The 14,199-nt window shown below is 42.6% G+C and overlaps 1 protein-coding gene across 1 annotated transcript in view; it reads right to left on the bottom strand.

The window, feature by feature from the left end:
* Positions 1 to 2,126: 2,126 nt before the first annotated feature.
* Positions 2,127 to 14,199, bottom strand: part of SH3BP2 (SH3 domain binding protein 2) — a 44,246-nt gene continuing 32,173 nt past the window's right edge. Inside the window, exons 7-14 of the mRNA XM_078855189.1 lie at positions 11,834 to 11,872; positions 11,455 to 11,520; positions 9,622 to 9,796; positions 7,621 to 7,654; positions 6,855 to 6,916; positions 4,322 to 4,388; positions 3,032 to 3,091; positions 2,127 to 2,324 (exon numbers count right to left, since the gene is read on the bottom strand). Of these exons, the coding sequence (XP_078711315.1) occupies positions 2,127 to 2,324; positions 3,032 to 3,091; positions 4,322 to 4,388; positions 6,855 to 6,916; positions 7,621 to 7,654; positions 9,622 to 9,796; positions 11,455 to 11,520; positions 11,834 to 11,872 (701 nt within the window). The remainder of the gene's footprint in view (positions 2,325 to 3,031; positions 3,092 to 4,321; positions 4,389 to 6,854; positions 6,917 to 7,620; positions 7,655 to 9,621; positions 9,797 to 11,454; positions 11,521 to 11,833; positions 11,873 to 14,199) is intronic.

The following is a 14,199-nucleotide window of genomic DNA, read 5'->3' as shown; positions in this document are numbered from 1 at the left end:
GTCTTGTCAGCAGGGGTGGGGGGCTGTGTAGTCCGTGTAAATGTTCACATTAGCTGAGTGGCCAAATAATTTTGAGAACTACCCCACTCTACGATGACTATGTATGACGGTAATGTATCAATATATATGCAATTATTTGTTGTATTCATAAATTTAAGCATTGAGGGGGAATATCCAAACCCAAAGAAGTCCACCATTGTCCAAGGCATTTGCAAACGGTGAAATGTATCTGGGCCCTGTTGTATTTACTGTTATAGATGTTCAGCTTCGTTGAACAAACCGGTAGATACTGAGGGATTGTCTTTAAACTCGCAGTGTTTCAGTTTAACAAGCGACTATAACCAGGAGGCGTAACCTTGAAAATAACGAACGTCAATGTCGAGCGACACCCGCAACTGAATTGTGTGTGTGTGTGCAACAGTCAGTTTGAAAATGCAGAAGTTCTAAATTTCAAGGATTGCAGAGTAAGGTTCGTTATTTATAACAAATGTCATAACCTCCTACTGACAAAACTCAACGAGGGTATATCTTAAAATTGAGGGTGCTGCTTTGGCGAGATGTTAACTACCTCACCCGGTATACAGGAGGTCGTGGGTTCGATCGCGACCCTGATGCTTGTAAATTTGGAGTTTGCATGTTCTTCCGTGGTCCGGTGGATTTTTCCCTCCACGTGATAAACCACGTTGTTGAGCTATTATCTGTGATAGCCAGGTCGCTTCAGAAAAAGAGCTTTAAAGCTCAGTGGGGCCTACCCTGGTAAAAGAAAAAATACAATTAGTTTTACTTTAGTTTAGAAAATTTCCTAAGCCAGGAGGAGAAATCTATATTTGTTTAAAAATATTATTAAGAGATGCATTCAGAAGACATGCGAGATAGATGTATTCACAAGAAAGATAAGAGATGCATTTTAATTAGAGAAAATTATGTCGATTGAAATGTATTCAAATAAGGAAGAAGGTAAATTCTAGGCGATATTTTCACTGCATTGATACGAGATAGGAGACTCTTCATAACGCATAGAGAAGAGAGATATAGGGGCAGAGATGGGAAGACATATTATAGGATGTACTGCATTCATAATTGTTCTACTTGTGCACTGCCACTATTAAAACTATACTTTACAATACTGGCTCGAGAGAAAAAAATATATAATAGGCGACGTTTCAGGCAGTGGCCCTTCAAAAGGCAGTGTCATTGATGAAGGTGAGTTTGTTATTATTTGTGCTTGTGTTCCACTCCCAACGCAGCAGCATCACCAAATAGTTTTGAAAGTTAAGGTAGGGGGCATGTATATGGGGAGCACAGAAGTATAGTACTTACTAACAGTACAAGAGTGGATGTTGTTTGCACTGCTGTCTGCTGCTTACTGTGTCGCTCCACAACCTAAAACGTCTATTTTTCATGGTGGTCACCTGTCCAAGCACTTTACAGGATCAACCCTGCTTAGCATTCTGAGATCTGACAATATCTGGCACATTCCAGGTTAATTTGCTCATGGCCATAAGGTGTATAGAGATGAAATGAGAGAGATGTTTATTCAGAATATGTAGAATGTAGATAGCAGGTCTATGAAAATAAAATATGTGTTACAGTACTCATCAAATGTCCTGCTATTTGAAGGCCTGACTCAGGACTAAAATATTTTAGTCATACATCATTAACACGAATATACACCCACCACATGCCTACAAAGGCTACAAGCACTTAATGGTATCACGAAGCCTTGAAAAACAATTCAATTGATAGAAAAAAAAAAGGTGGAGTTAATACACTTTAAGTTAACAGACTTTCCGTAAAGTGAAACTAATGGCCAGATAACAGCTTGATCCCAATCCAAATTAATATTCACCGATGGTTATTTTGAATATTACGTTTAAAGGCTAAGTTTTAATGTTAAGTTTGAATAGCAAGTTTGATTGTTAATCCTGAAGAGTAAGTTTGGATAACAAGTTTACATGACACGTTTGATTAGTCAGCTGGAACAGAAATTTTGAAGAGTTAGTTTGAGTGGTAAGTTTTCCGAGTAAGTTCTTCATTGAATGATGCCGCCGCTGGCCGGGTTGGATGGAGCTTGTACCGCCGCTGCCATATTAGACCAGGGTTTGGACAGCTCTGCTCCAGCCGGGTCACAGGGAGTTACCGTCGGTACATTCTGCACAGTAACATGCAAGCTGTCCCAGAGCGCTGCCTCCATGAGCTTGGTAGGGGTACTGCAGCCTGAGCTCTGGCTGGTTGGGCAGCACGTGCTCCATGTAGTAGAAGATGAGCTCCTGCAAGGTCTTGAAGTGCAAGCGCAACTTATTATCCAGCCATATCTTCGGACCCTGCAAGACGACAACGTCCAGGCGTGAACATTCACCTTGAAATTGAAATAATAATACTTATTATAAAAGGCTGCATTCATCCAGGAAATCCTCACCGATCGTCAAGACGAGAAAACGGTTTAGGAAGCGGCGGTGAAAACGTGATGACAATGACACTTCAAGACGCCTCAACATTGGGAATCACCGGCCATTCCTACTGCATGGAATGGCCGGCTAATTTCATTAGGGTCGTAAAGGCTCGTTTTTCAATATCGGAATATTTTGGTCGAGTCTCTAATGTGTGTTACGCATGGCAGGAAACTTTAGTGCCCAGAAAAACTCCACACAAATGAGGGCTGACACTCAAAATCTGCCAAGACTCGCCAGAAATAACATTTACGTCACCCTACGGTAGGTGACAAGGTTACATAGTTCTGGTCCCACTTGTAAAAGAAAAAAAAAGTAGTTTGCATTGAATGAGGAATTGCTGTTATATTTAAATCCACTGAGATTTGTTGCAAAAACCAGGTGCGATTTTAAAATGTGCTGCAACAATAAACCGCAGTGCATAATAAAGCACATTTATTCTTCTCTGAAACCAGCGAGCTTATAGCCGGCTCACACAGCCGTTACTCACAACTGGCTTTACTTGTTCAAATGAGGGCTGTGCCTGTCGTCCAAATAGTATTCGTGGAGTAAATCAATGCGTACGAGTGTAATTGTCAAACCTCTTGATATATCTTGAAGTTTCTTATCTTCTGGAAATTTTCATCCCACACCATGAGGACCTATGGAATAATTGTTTCAGTCATAATACTCTACTGCAGAAAAGACAAAAATATAATCCCAAGTTCTGCAACTGTAACCATTAAAGAGGATACAATTTAATTCAGAAGGCACAATGGGGCTGATGGAGGAGTACAAGGGGGAGAAGTAGTGATGGGGCTTTCTGTAACATGAGAATGCATTGCACGTAGAGTATTCCTTCATTATTCCTGAGAGATCATTTCCGGGGATGCTTGTGAATAGCAAACTTCGCGTAAAATGACATTGACCTACGAAAACCTATCTCTTTAATGAATTCCCTTAAACAAATACATAAGCGATTAAATACATGAAAATGATCTCATCACTTTCACGCATCACATTCCCTCTCATCACTTTATCTCATAGCTTTTTCTCTCTCTCTCTCGATGCAGTAATCGTGTAGAGTTCCAGATGCGATTCACGGATAGCCAATATGGCGGATAGCAAGTTCGTGAATAACGAGGGAACACTGCATTGGCCAGTGCCGAGCGTCACCCTCTCGTACGCGTGGGGGTTTGTGAGTGCTATGCTCTTCCCCCCACATTCACAGAATTGACCACACGTCTCAATGCAGGGTACTCTCGACAATGAGTTTTGGGAATCAGTGGGGCTTTCCAATGTTCACAATTAGCAATATTATTTAACATGATAAAACACCTTCTATTCCATGGCCTTATCTACAAATTCTCCATGGAGTTGGGTAGATCTGCAATATTCCCCGTTTCGTGAGACCAGTAACAGCTGTTATCTAAAAATCATGCATATGAGGAAGGGAGAAAAATGGGCTGCAGATGAACATTCTAGAGCTTACCCATTTTAACTTTCATCTCTGTGGGTCACATCCGCCACAGATGTGATTCAAATGGCTCCTCTGAAACCTCTCGATTATATTTGCTGCTACCAGTCATTATAGATACTTATCTTCCAGTTATGCTCATTGACGGCAATTGACGAAGAAGCCACTGGGAGCTATACACTATTAAATCTAGATTGAAAACTAATTTTGTTTAGAACTGCTGTTTGTGTTTAGCTTGTTGCCCTTTCCGCCGCACCTCCGACAAGCGCAGAAGGCTATATACGGTACGCAAAGACGTTCAACGTGCATGTTTGCAGAATTACTGTTCGCATCGTGTTTTCATTGTTGACATATTTTCTGTAAACGAAAAAAGTATTCCACGTGTAAATTAAGCAATGCGATTTTTTTGTCTCACCTGTCCAGCATGAGAAGATTCCCGCACACAGTAGAGTCCATCCCTGGGAGAACTGAACTTGATTTTACTGCCAGGGGGTATCCAAACAACAACAACAACAACAACGCATAGTCACACAATCTTGACATATATTTGGTCGGGGGGCAGGTTCCAAATGAATCTGAGATGTAAATCACATTGTTTCTCATAATCATCACGTTTTCATTGTACAATGAAACTGTTCATGTAAAGTAGTCATGATTAATGACCAAATACTGAGTAAAAAATTAGACATCCAGCTATGACAAGTTCTCGGCAAGCAGATTATTCCCCCCAAAAGTAAAATTGTTACGTTCTTATGATGCAGGCCAGAAAAAAATGAACAAGCATCACTAGCACCCCACATTCCAGCCAAATTAGCTCACAAATGACATTTTAAGTGCTGCAGTTCAGGAACAAGTTCATTTAAAACAGAAACCATGGCAAGATTTTATCGTACTTAAAAAAAATCGATTACAGGACAGGATGGCCCAAGAATCAGGTCACATAGGGTTATTATATTTATTGTGACAAATGTTCGAACAGACTACCATTAACATTAATGCATACGTGAATTATCTTTTGAATTTAATTTAGGACTTATTTTTAAATATTACATGTGTGTCTCAATCCATTCCAGGTTCTTGGTCGAGTTTTGTATACGGCAAATTTGAGGTGACCCCACAGGATGAATAAGAATAGATATTAATAATGATACCAGATAAATTATTAACTGAATGAAATAAATAATACTTTTTTTTATGCCAGTGTTAAAATAAATGAAGTGACCCTATGTGTATCTATGGGACCTTTGTTTATTTTCCTGTTTTTCCGAAAATACGTGTGGTTAATGCAGACTTGATGACTTGCGATAGGAGTGTCTATTCGGTGTTTGAACATCTTAACGCCTTCTGTGTTATTGTCAGAAAGAGTTATGAAACGTTTCATCACTGTGGAGCCTATGTTTCGTAAAGGATTGCATTCCTGTACGATCGTCGTTGCCACGCATCACGTTTGGTGGTGTTGGCTCTCTGACCAAGGACTTCTGTCCCCACGTACGTAGCTGTCCTGCAGAGAGGGATTTTTATTTTTATTTATTGCCCAAAAAAAGGCCATGGCACAAAGCTGTGAAAAGTCGTGTAAATTCGCGCCCCTTTGATCAACCCTCATACACCTCTCTGCCATTGCCGGAAAGGGTAAATGCCTGTTCTTCTTATTTCATAACCCTACGCGCCCTAACTTTTATGCCCCCCTGTATGTAAATAATGAAGCATCGCTTACTTTTCCATAACTGAACTCCCGCAACAAATAAACACGGAATCTAACAATTTAGGAATCACATTGCCATATTGATATCACTGACTTCCTTCCAGCTTGACCATACCATTTCCGAATTTTACGAAGCATACCGTACTTCACGTAACTACGTGTGTAGTGGATTTTTCAATATATATCAAACAAATTCTAATTGCAAAATTGCATAACGGGGGGAAAGTTTAACTAATAATAAAGTCAATGTATGCGAGTGCTGCTCCTGCTCAGGTGATCGCAGCTGTGATGTACAGCTCCGTGGTGTCCACAGCAGTGATTCTCAACCTGTTTGTTGGCCACTGTGCCCCCTTGTTGAATGTTGTTTCAAGCGAGTAGTACCCCCCTGCACCTTGCCAGACCCAACGTGGTACTGAGAATTAAATGTATGAATAATGAACGTCTATATTTGAGTGAATTGTCCATTTTGTGAGGTATCCTAACATGCTATAAACTGCAAGCGGAAAAAAGCAAATTAAACGGACGCAATGCATGCGCAGGGTAATTTGTTCACATTCGCTGATTACTCTTGGAAACGGCTTTGTTTAGAATCGATGATTTTAGAAAGGTATTTGATATCGTTTTAGGTTACCATATGGATTTACATTTTATCGTAGTTATTGTATATTGGCAGATTCATACATGATCATTCACCGATGACTATCATGTATGATATAATTTCAGACATTTATGAATCACCTCACGTACTCCCTGGGACATTGCTATGTACCCCAGGGATCCGCGTACCCCTGATTGAAAACCACTGGTCTACAGGGTCCACCGCGTGTTGTTCGGCACAATGTCAGACATCGGAGAGGTATATGGGCAGTCCTCGACTTACAAACGGGTTCCGTTCCTGAGAGCGGTCCAAAAGTTGAATAGTTCGTAAGTCGTAACACAGTGATGCACTGAATTTAAATGCACATACGGTCAGTGTTATGAAATGTGTTACGATTCAACAAAAAGAGAAGCATTGTTAAACTCATAAATAAGAATAAATATTGTACATTTGCGTGTAACACTGCAAATGGTTCCGCAGTTCGGTTCGCAAGTGCGAATTCACGTTAGAAAGTCGGATGGTTAAAAAATAAATATCTTTTGGACGCTCATTCGTTTGTGCGAATGTCCACAAGTCGTGCGTTCGTAAGTCGGAAACTTCGTGTATAGGCGGTCGTGACTTGTGAGCTGTGCAACCCCGATGTCGCACCTTTCGACCATGGCGCCATCACACGTCAAAAAGAACATGTCTTCAGGCATGATGTCCCTCATCTGAAACGAGACGTCGCACGGACTGCGGTTGGGGTGTGCATTCAAAGGGTGGCACACGTCACTTGGGAATGACACCCCATTATACCATGAGCAGGTTCACAATATTGTCCTTTATTTGAAAGGATATGATATGTTTGCTTTTGTAACTTGCTAACCCACTCATACTGGACATTATGAAAAAGACTTTCATAGCTCATCGGATTTCTTCAGTCTAAATACATATTCTGATTCTAACAAATATATGCCTCGTGAACAAGTCTCTGCAATCTACCCAACCTCTGATTAGCACGGTTGGCTATGTACGAAAGAAGTTCAACTTACATGCATACAATGTTGCCAGAAACCAGAAGCTAAGCAGGCCTAAGCCTAATCTAGATTTGAAGTTTTCGTGACTGCAGGGATCCATACTCTTTGGTTCTTTTGGTAAAGTCACGTAGGTAGAAAATAAAATAAATAATTTCATTTATTTTAAAATAAAATGTTATAAAATAAATATTTACTATATTTTATTTTATACCTACGTGACTTTACCGAAAGAACCAAAGAGTATGAGGCCTGAACCTGTGCAGTTGCTTGCACATGCACCACAGTAATGTAACCATCACTCCGCGAGAATCAAAACTGCTTATGTACGAAAGAAGTTCAACATACATGCATACAATGTTGCCAGAACTCAGTGTGCGCGCGTATGGTGTGTGTTTTACCTCCATCGCCCATTTCGATTCCGTTGCGACAGACCTGAAAAGAGACGTGCATGTCGATAAGTTAACACTTTATAATAATACAAATTTGTGGTTTTTAAGCGGTGCTTCTGCACACGATCCTCCCCCCACTGCCGCCATCTCCCCCCTCCTCTCCCTGCACCTACTTTAGCTTCTGCAAACAAATCGCTACGTGCGCAGATGAATGACCGACAATAATTCCGTGCGTGCCACGCTGCCCAGACTGCCCGAGAGGTACGAGCAGGCGTAATAAAAAATATATTTCATGACAAAAGCTACAAACATAATTTGGAAATTTCCTCGTTCTAATAATAAGTGTTCAGCTGTTGGTTTGAGGCAAACATCGCAGTGGTAGACTGACTGTATGCCTTCTCTCGAGATAAACCTATATGCAGTATATTGTATACATATTGCAACCACACAGCATGTGTGTCTCTCTGAAGGATAAAGCGAAAAGTGTACATTTTACTGTCATTTTTTTCAAAACGACCTCTTAACATTAATCGAAATTGTATGTTGGTGGCAATGAACAAGATTTGAACAAGATTTGCATAATCAAATCTGCAAAAATACAAGCAAGCCCGATCATAAACACTAAACGAGCACAGGCTGGAATACCAAACAACACGCAGACACGTGTATACAGAACTCGGCGTCTGTGCATTATGTAGAAAACCATCAGCAGTTCGTGAAGAATTGAATTGTTATCCTCTTGTCTGGGGTCACCGTCAAATAAAAAATAAAAATGAGTGACTGACAGCAGCGGTGATGCAGTGATAGGCAACCGTTGACAGGTTTCGTCATTGCTAGGACTCATCAGTACGATATAGCCACCAATGCTCCCTGCTGCAGTGTCTGCCGATGGAGCCCATGAGCTTGGCTGAATGCCAACATAATTCAAACCTGTAAATGACGGAAACCATTGTTTCTGTTGAGTTGCCATTTTATCATCATTTCCATATTCGAATGTGAATGTCTGCTTTTGTATAAACAGTACACAGTAGACTCTCAATTATCCACGCTAATGAAGGGGAGGACAGAAGCGGATAATCCACAAATATCCAGTTTCCACGGATCTATATGCCAAAAAGCACTAATATAGGTATCAATTAAAACTCACAATATAAATGAGCAGATAAATCACAAAAAATTAAACTGACAATTTTAATTGTTACTCTTTCTATTTAGAACGAATACTAACGATCGACTGATCGATGCGCGTGCTCAGCGATAACACTTTCTTGCTCGCGTACAGAAAAGTCTGCCCACTAAGTGGACAGCAGCGGAGCCACGCCACTCAAAATCAATCAAACTCCGCCCACTGTTGTAAAGATATGCAACTACTGTATTGTAGAGGCAACCACGTTGATTTGGGATTAACCGGAGCACATATTGGTCAGTTTAAGCACGTGGCTTTAATATTAACATTTTCATGAATAACAATGTATAAATATTTTTAGATGATTAATATGGGCTTAAGGAAAAATCCATAAGTTATTAATTTATGTCAAAATCTGAGATGCATGGTTAATCCGCAAATTGTATAAACCACACGTAGATAATTGAGAGTCTACTGTATAGTAGAACCCCTCTTAACGACAGTCATTGGTTCCAAACAAAAAGTCATTAAGTGATTTGGTCGTTAAGCGAGTATAGGAAATACAGTACACCAAGAAATCAAAAGAGATGTTTCCACTTCAAAGTGCAGCAGACACTGAATGTAAACAATGCCCCAACGCTCATAAATGGACATTGCCGATTGGCAAAGGCCTGCTCAGACCACTTTGGAGCTCGCCGACTGGCCAGAATTGGCGGTCGCGTGCTCGTCGTGAGCCCGTCGTAAAAATGGGAATGGTCGGTAAGCGAACACATTTGGCTCTATGGAGGCCCATCATTTAGCGATTAGTCATTAATCGGGGTATTCGTTCAGAGGGGTTCTACCGTATATGTATGTATAATTAAATTACGTGTTCGAGGACCAACCTCACTGGACGGGGCGAGTGCTGCTGTTGGATTGATGTCCTCTGCTTGGAGCTGCTCGTGGGGAGCTCCTCCCTCACCTGGCCACACATCTCGAATGGGTAGCCGGGAGACAGGGAGTTCTTGAGAGACTCATAGCGTCTGGGCGGTGTGGGGTATTCGCTCTCTGGCAGCGCTGCTGCAGGCAGACGGAGAGAAGTAACACAGTGTTCAGAGTGATTATGATGTCCATCTCCGCTCATTTGACCTCAATCACGTTCTAATGTCTATGGAAGGAGGAGAGCCGGAAAACAAATGAAACGCACGTTCATCGTAAACGACTCAATTGACCTACTGCTGATTATAAAAGTTGGAATTCATGACAGATTTAGGTTAAATAAGGTCCATATTTGTCTCGCCATTTTGACATTTTTCATGACATTCAAGGTCCCACTGCCCAGAAGCCATTTTGGGAAGGAAAGCTGTGATTGGAACGCTGTCAAGCCGAATGTATTCCCTTAGTCAATAAACTATTAAGCTATTAAACAATTTTTCTTTCATTTAACCAGGTAAGGACCACTGAGCTTTATAACTCTTTTTCATAAGCGACCTGGCCACAAATGATAGCTCAACGAAGTGGCTTATCATGTGGAAATTTCAAGCAACCAAATACTCTAAATGTGGAGAGAAAACTCTGAAGACCCGGAGAACAATCCACGGGACCACAGAGAGAGAGACATGCAAACTCCACATATATAGCAGGCGTCAGGGTCGAGATCGAACCTACGACCTCCTGTATAGCAGGCGAGGTAGTTAACATATCGCCACCATGGCACCCATGGTAAATCAGTTCGCCCCTATACAAACAAAACGCATCTTTGCTACTTTCTGCGCTCATTGTGCTTCACAACATTAAAGCTGCAATGGAAACAAATATTTGTAGTCGACATGAACAGTATCAACACTATTACGTACAAATGCTGCTCTGTTCATGTCTTATCTCCCGTTGAAACGGCTCGTTTGACAGTCGTACCCGGTACAGGTATGTGCCGATTGCTGGACTGTGTGAAGTCACACACGTGGTTCTGAAACTGTGGTGAAAAAAACAAATGGGACATTTCTGTTGTATATTTTTTCTTCCACGTGCAAATTTCAATAAAAACTAAATCTTTTGCCGAATGCTACATCAAATGGTTTTCACCGAATATATTTGTGAGACTTTGTTAAAGTCACAATACAGTACGTGGCTTAAGAGACCGTTGCATGGTGAGAATCCGTGGGCCCAAGTCACGTTCTGTACAGCCCATTTGCCAACCCACTGCTGGATGAAGTCGTCCTCATGTTGCGTCAATCGTGGGGTTGTTTAACCATACTTCACCGCACTGCATAGCGTGGGTTTGTGAAGGTGGGGACGCAGGACCGTTTCAGATGCCACTCGCCACTGACTGACTTTCGCCATGGCTGGGAATCAACTCAGGTCAACAGGTTCAATTACGCAGTGGGCAGTGGTGGGGGGAATGCTTCCGTTGTTTTTTTTGTTTCGACATCAGACACAGGTGAATGCTAAAATTGCGAGATGTTACCGATTCTACGCACAATCCGCCACTTTTTGGTGCAACGGTCGCCAAAACGGCTGCACGAATCAGGCCCTGGATGTTCACTCGAGAGGGATGTAGAGGGGATGAGTCATTCCACCGCACCTCTGATTAGCACAGTTGGCTACGTATGGTGCAAAAGAAATACAACACACGTACAAATATACCAGAAGACTCCCCAAAGAGTTCACGAAAACAAAAGGTGTTGAGAACCCCTGTCACAGACAATGCGAATGAGTGAGTCCACTCCTGGAGCTGGTACCTTGAGCTGAGCAGCAGCAGCACCAGCATGTGCCATTGGAGGCATGGCTTGAGTCGTGTGCCACGTCTGAAAAAAATATGAATTGATTTTCGTTTACATTTGTATGACCACATTAGTTAATGATTGATTAACCTTTGTACAACCATCAAACTATGTAAGGCGAGCTCCTCCATGTAATGCCTCTTTATCACAAAGTAGTGTTTCGATTAAGCGTTGAATTTCCTTGCAAGTTAATAGAATGCTGAAAATAACAGTCGTTACTAGTAATGCTAAAAATAAAGTGATGCATGGCATGTGCATGATAACCAACACATTTATTATATATAAAATGCCCCGAGGAAATTATTTGCATTACAGTGAGCACTTGCATATCTCTCACCTTCAGAATCATCATCTGGTTCTTCAAAATCACCATTATCTACATTCCAGATACAAGGGATAGCATTCGAGGGCGAGCGTCACGTACAGTATTGTGTTTAAATATGAGTGTGCCGAGTCCTTTCAAGTGTGTATTGGGATGGGCCCAATCCCCATCTTGGTCCCTGGTCGGCGCGTCTGTGACTGCAAAGGCACGAAGCACAATCTACGTATAGCCTTGGCTTCTTGTCCACTTCGTTTGTTGTCCTTCCCCCGCACCTCCAATTAGCACGGTTGGCTACGTAAGGTGCGAAAGAAGTTCAACGTACACACTGTACATACGTAAGTAAGGTGTCAAGCAAAGGCCTTGATCAGATCGTAAATCTTCCTTCAAAAAATATCCTGAAATTGTGAATAACCCAACTAATAATATATATCCGTTGTAATGTATATGAATACGTGAATCCTCCCTCTGGTCTTCGTGAAGTATTCGGAATGACGGCGGGAAACCACTTGACGGGTAGCACACTTTATTAAATCTTGTCTTTCCACAATAACACGTGTGGTCACTATTTCTCACACTACACACTCCACTTGACACGTGTGGTCACTACAACTCACGCTGCACATTCCACTTGACACGCGTGGTTACTATTTCTCACACTACACACTCCACTTGACACGTGTGGTGACTACGGCTCACGCTGCACGCTCACGGTGCACGCTCACGGGCACTCCAGCCCCGTAGCATCCGTGGAGCCTACAGACCCACCCCGGCTTGGGCGTGGGTCACGTCCTCTGGGTCCCGCGGGCCGGCCCTCACACGGACGTTCGGCCCCGGGTCCCAAGGTCCCGCCTCTGAGCCACACAGGGCCCTGGTCCCCACAAGGACAGCGGGACTAGGTGCCTCAGGGCCTTATCTCTTCCTCCTCCGTCTTCTGTCTTCACTGGTCACCAACTCCCCGTGCGCCTGTGCGCACCGCCTTATATAGCCTCCGCTCCCGGGAGACGGAGCGTATGCGGACCGCGACGTGAGCACCCCCTTAGTTGACCAATCCCCACGCGCTGCCACACGATCCCCTCGCTGTCAGCGCGCGTCACCGATACCCAGCCAATCACCGCCTCATAACCCATGACCCCGCGCTGACCCATGATCCTTCACCATCAGCGCGCATCACCAACACACACAGCCAATCACTACGCGCTGGCACACGATCCTTACCCCAGCGCGTATCACCACTACATTCGTAACCTAACTGGTTCACAGTGACGAAATCACATTTATTATCCACAACCCTGGCTGTCGCCTAATGATGCTGGTTGTAATAACCAGCAACATCACAATACTGTACTCGAATTGTAAATGTTGTGGGTTTACTCTCCAACACACCGGGATGCCAAACTAGTAACAAATTGACATGTTTTGTTTACGTGTCACATTTATATCTACGCGATCTAACCAAGAAAACCTCTATGGATAATAATGGTTGCGAAGGCCTATATGTGCTATAAAGGAATGTTTTTCCTCGCTACGATCAGCACATACGCGTTCCCCTAGCGACGTCATCCCTTTTCCATCCCTGGAAAAAAACTCTCTCTGTGACGTTTCCTGGCGGCAAATTTGAGCACGTAGATGCGCAGTAGTTTTCATCATCGAGTCTTTATTTTTATGCCGCGGAGGACAGCTTGGAGGAACCTTCTATGCGGTCTCCGAAATTCACTGGCAAGGCAATCTTTATCTTTGCTTTTCCGATTCTCGATCTACTAATTATCCTCGACACTCTAAGTGCATTTAGCCGAATGTGGTTAATGATTCTACGGGTCGATGGATGCACAACCACTCCTGGGGCAGCTCATCCCTGGTTGTGGTTTGGGAGACTCTCAATTCACAGGAGGTTATGCTCAATAAATATGCAAACTTGGTACTGGGAATCAGAGATCACATTTCCATGTTCTCCTTCTATAATGTTAACAAGAGTTGAGGTACAAGTTACACATTGTTTGTAAGTGAGAAGTGTTTGTAGATGATTAGCGCGCCATGTTGGCAAGATGTTAGCTCCCTCGCCTGGTATACAGGAGGTTGTGGGTTCGATCCCGACCCTGACGCCTGCTGTATATTTGGAGATTGCATGGTTCTCCCCATGGTCGTGTGGATTTTTCTCCGGGTCCTCCGATTTTTCCCTCCACATTTAGAATCAACATGCATTTAGAGTATTCGGCTGCGATACATTTCCACCTAATAAGCCACTTCGTTGAGCTACCATTTGTGGCCAGGTCGCTTCTGAAAAAGAGTTGTATAGAACAGTGGGCCTTAGCTCATAAAACAAATAAAAATAGTTCCTCGTTAGGTTTACAAACGATAAATGCTCTCTTCTCCGCAATGTATAG

Source organism: Lampetra fluviatilis, chromosome 4, assembly GCF_964198595.1.
Source record: "Lampetra fluviatilis chromosome 4, kcLamFluv1.1, whole genome shotgun sequence".
NCBI classification, from domain to species: domain Eukaryota; kingdom Metazoa; phylum Chordata; class Hyperoartia; order Petromyzontiformes; family Petromyzontidae; genus Lampetra; species Lampetra fluviatilis.
Note: the sequence above shows the minus strand (reverse complement) of the source record. Positions and strands in the feature narration are given on the sequence as shown.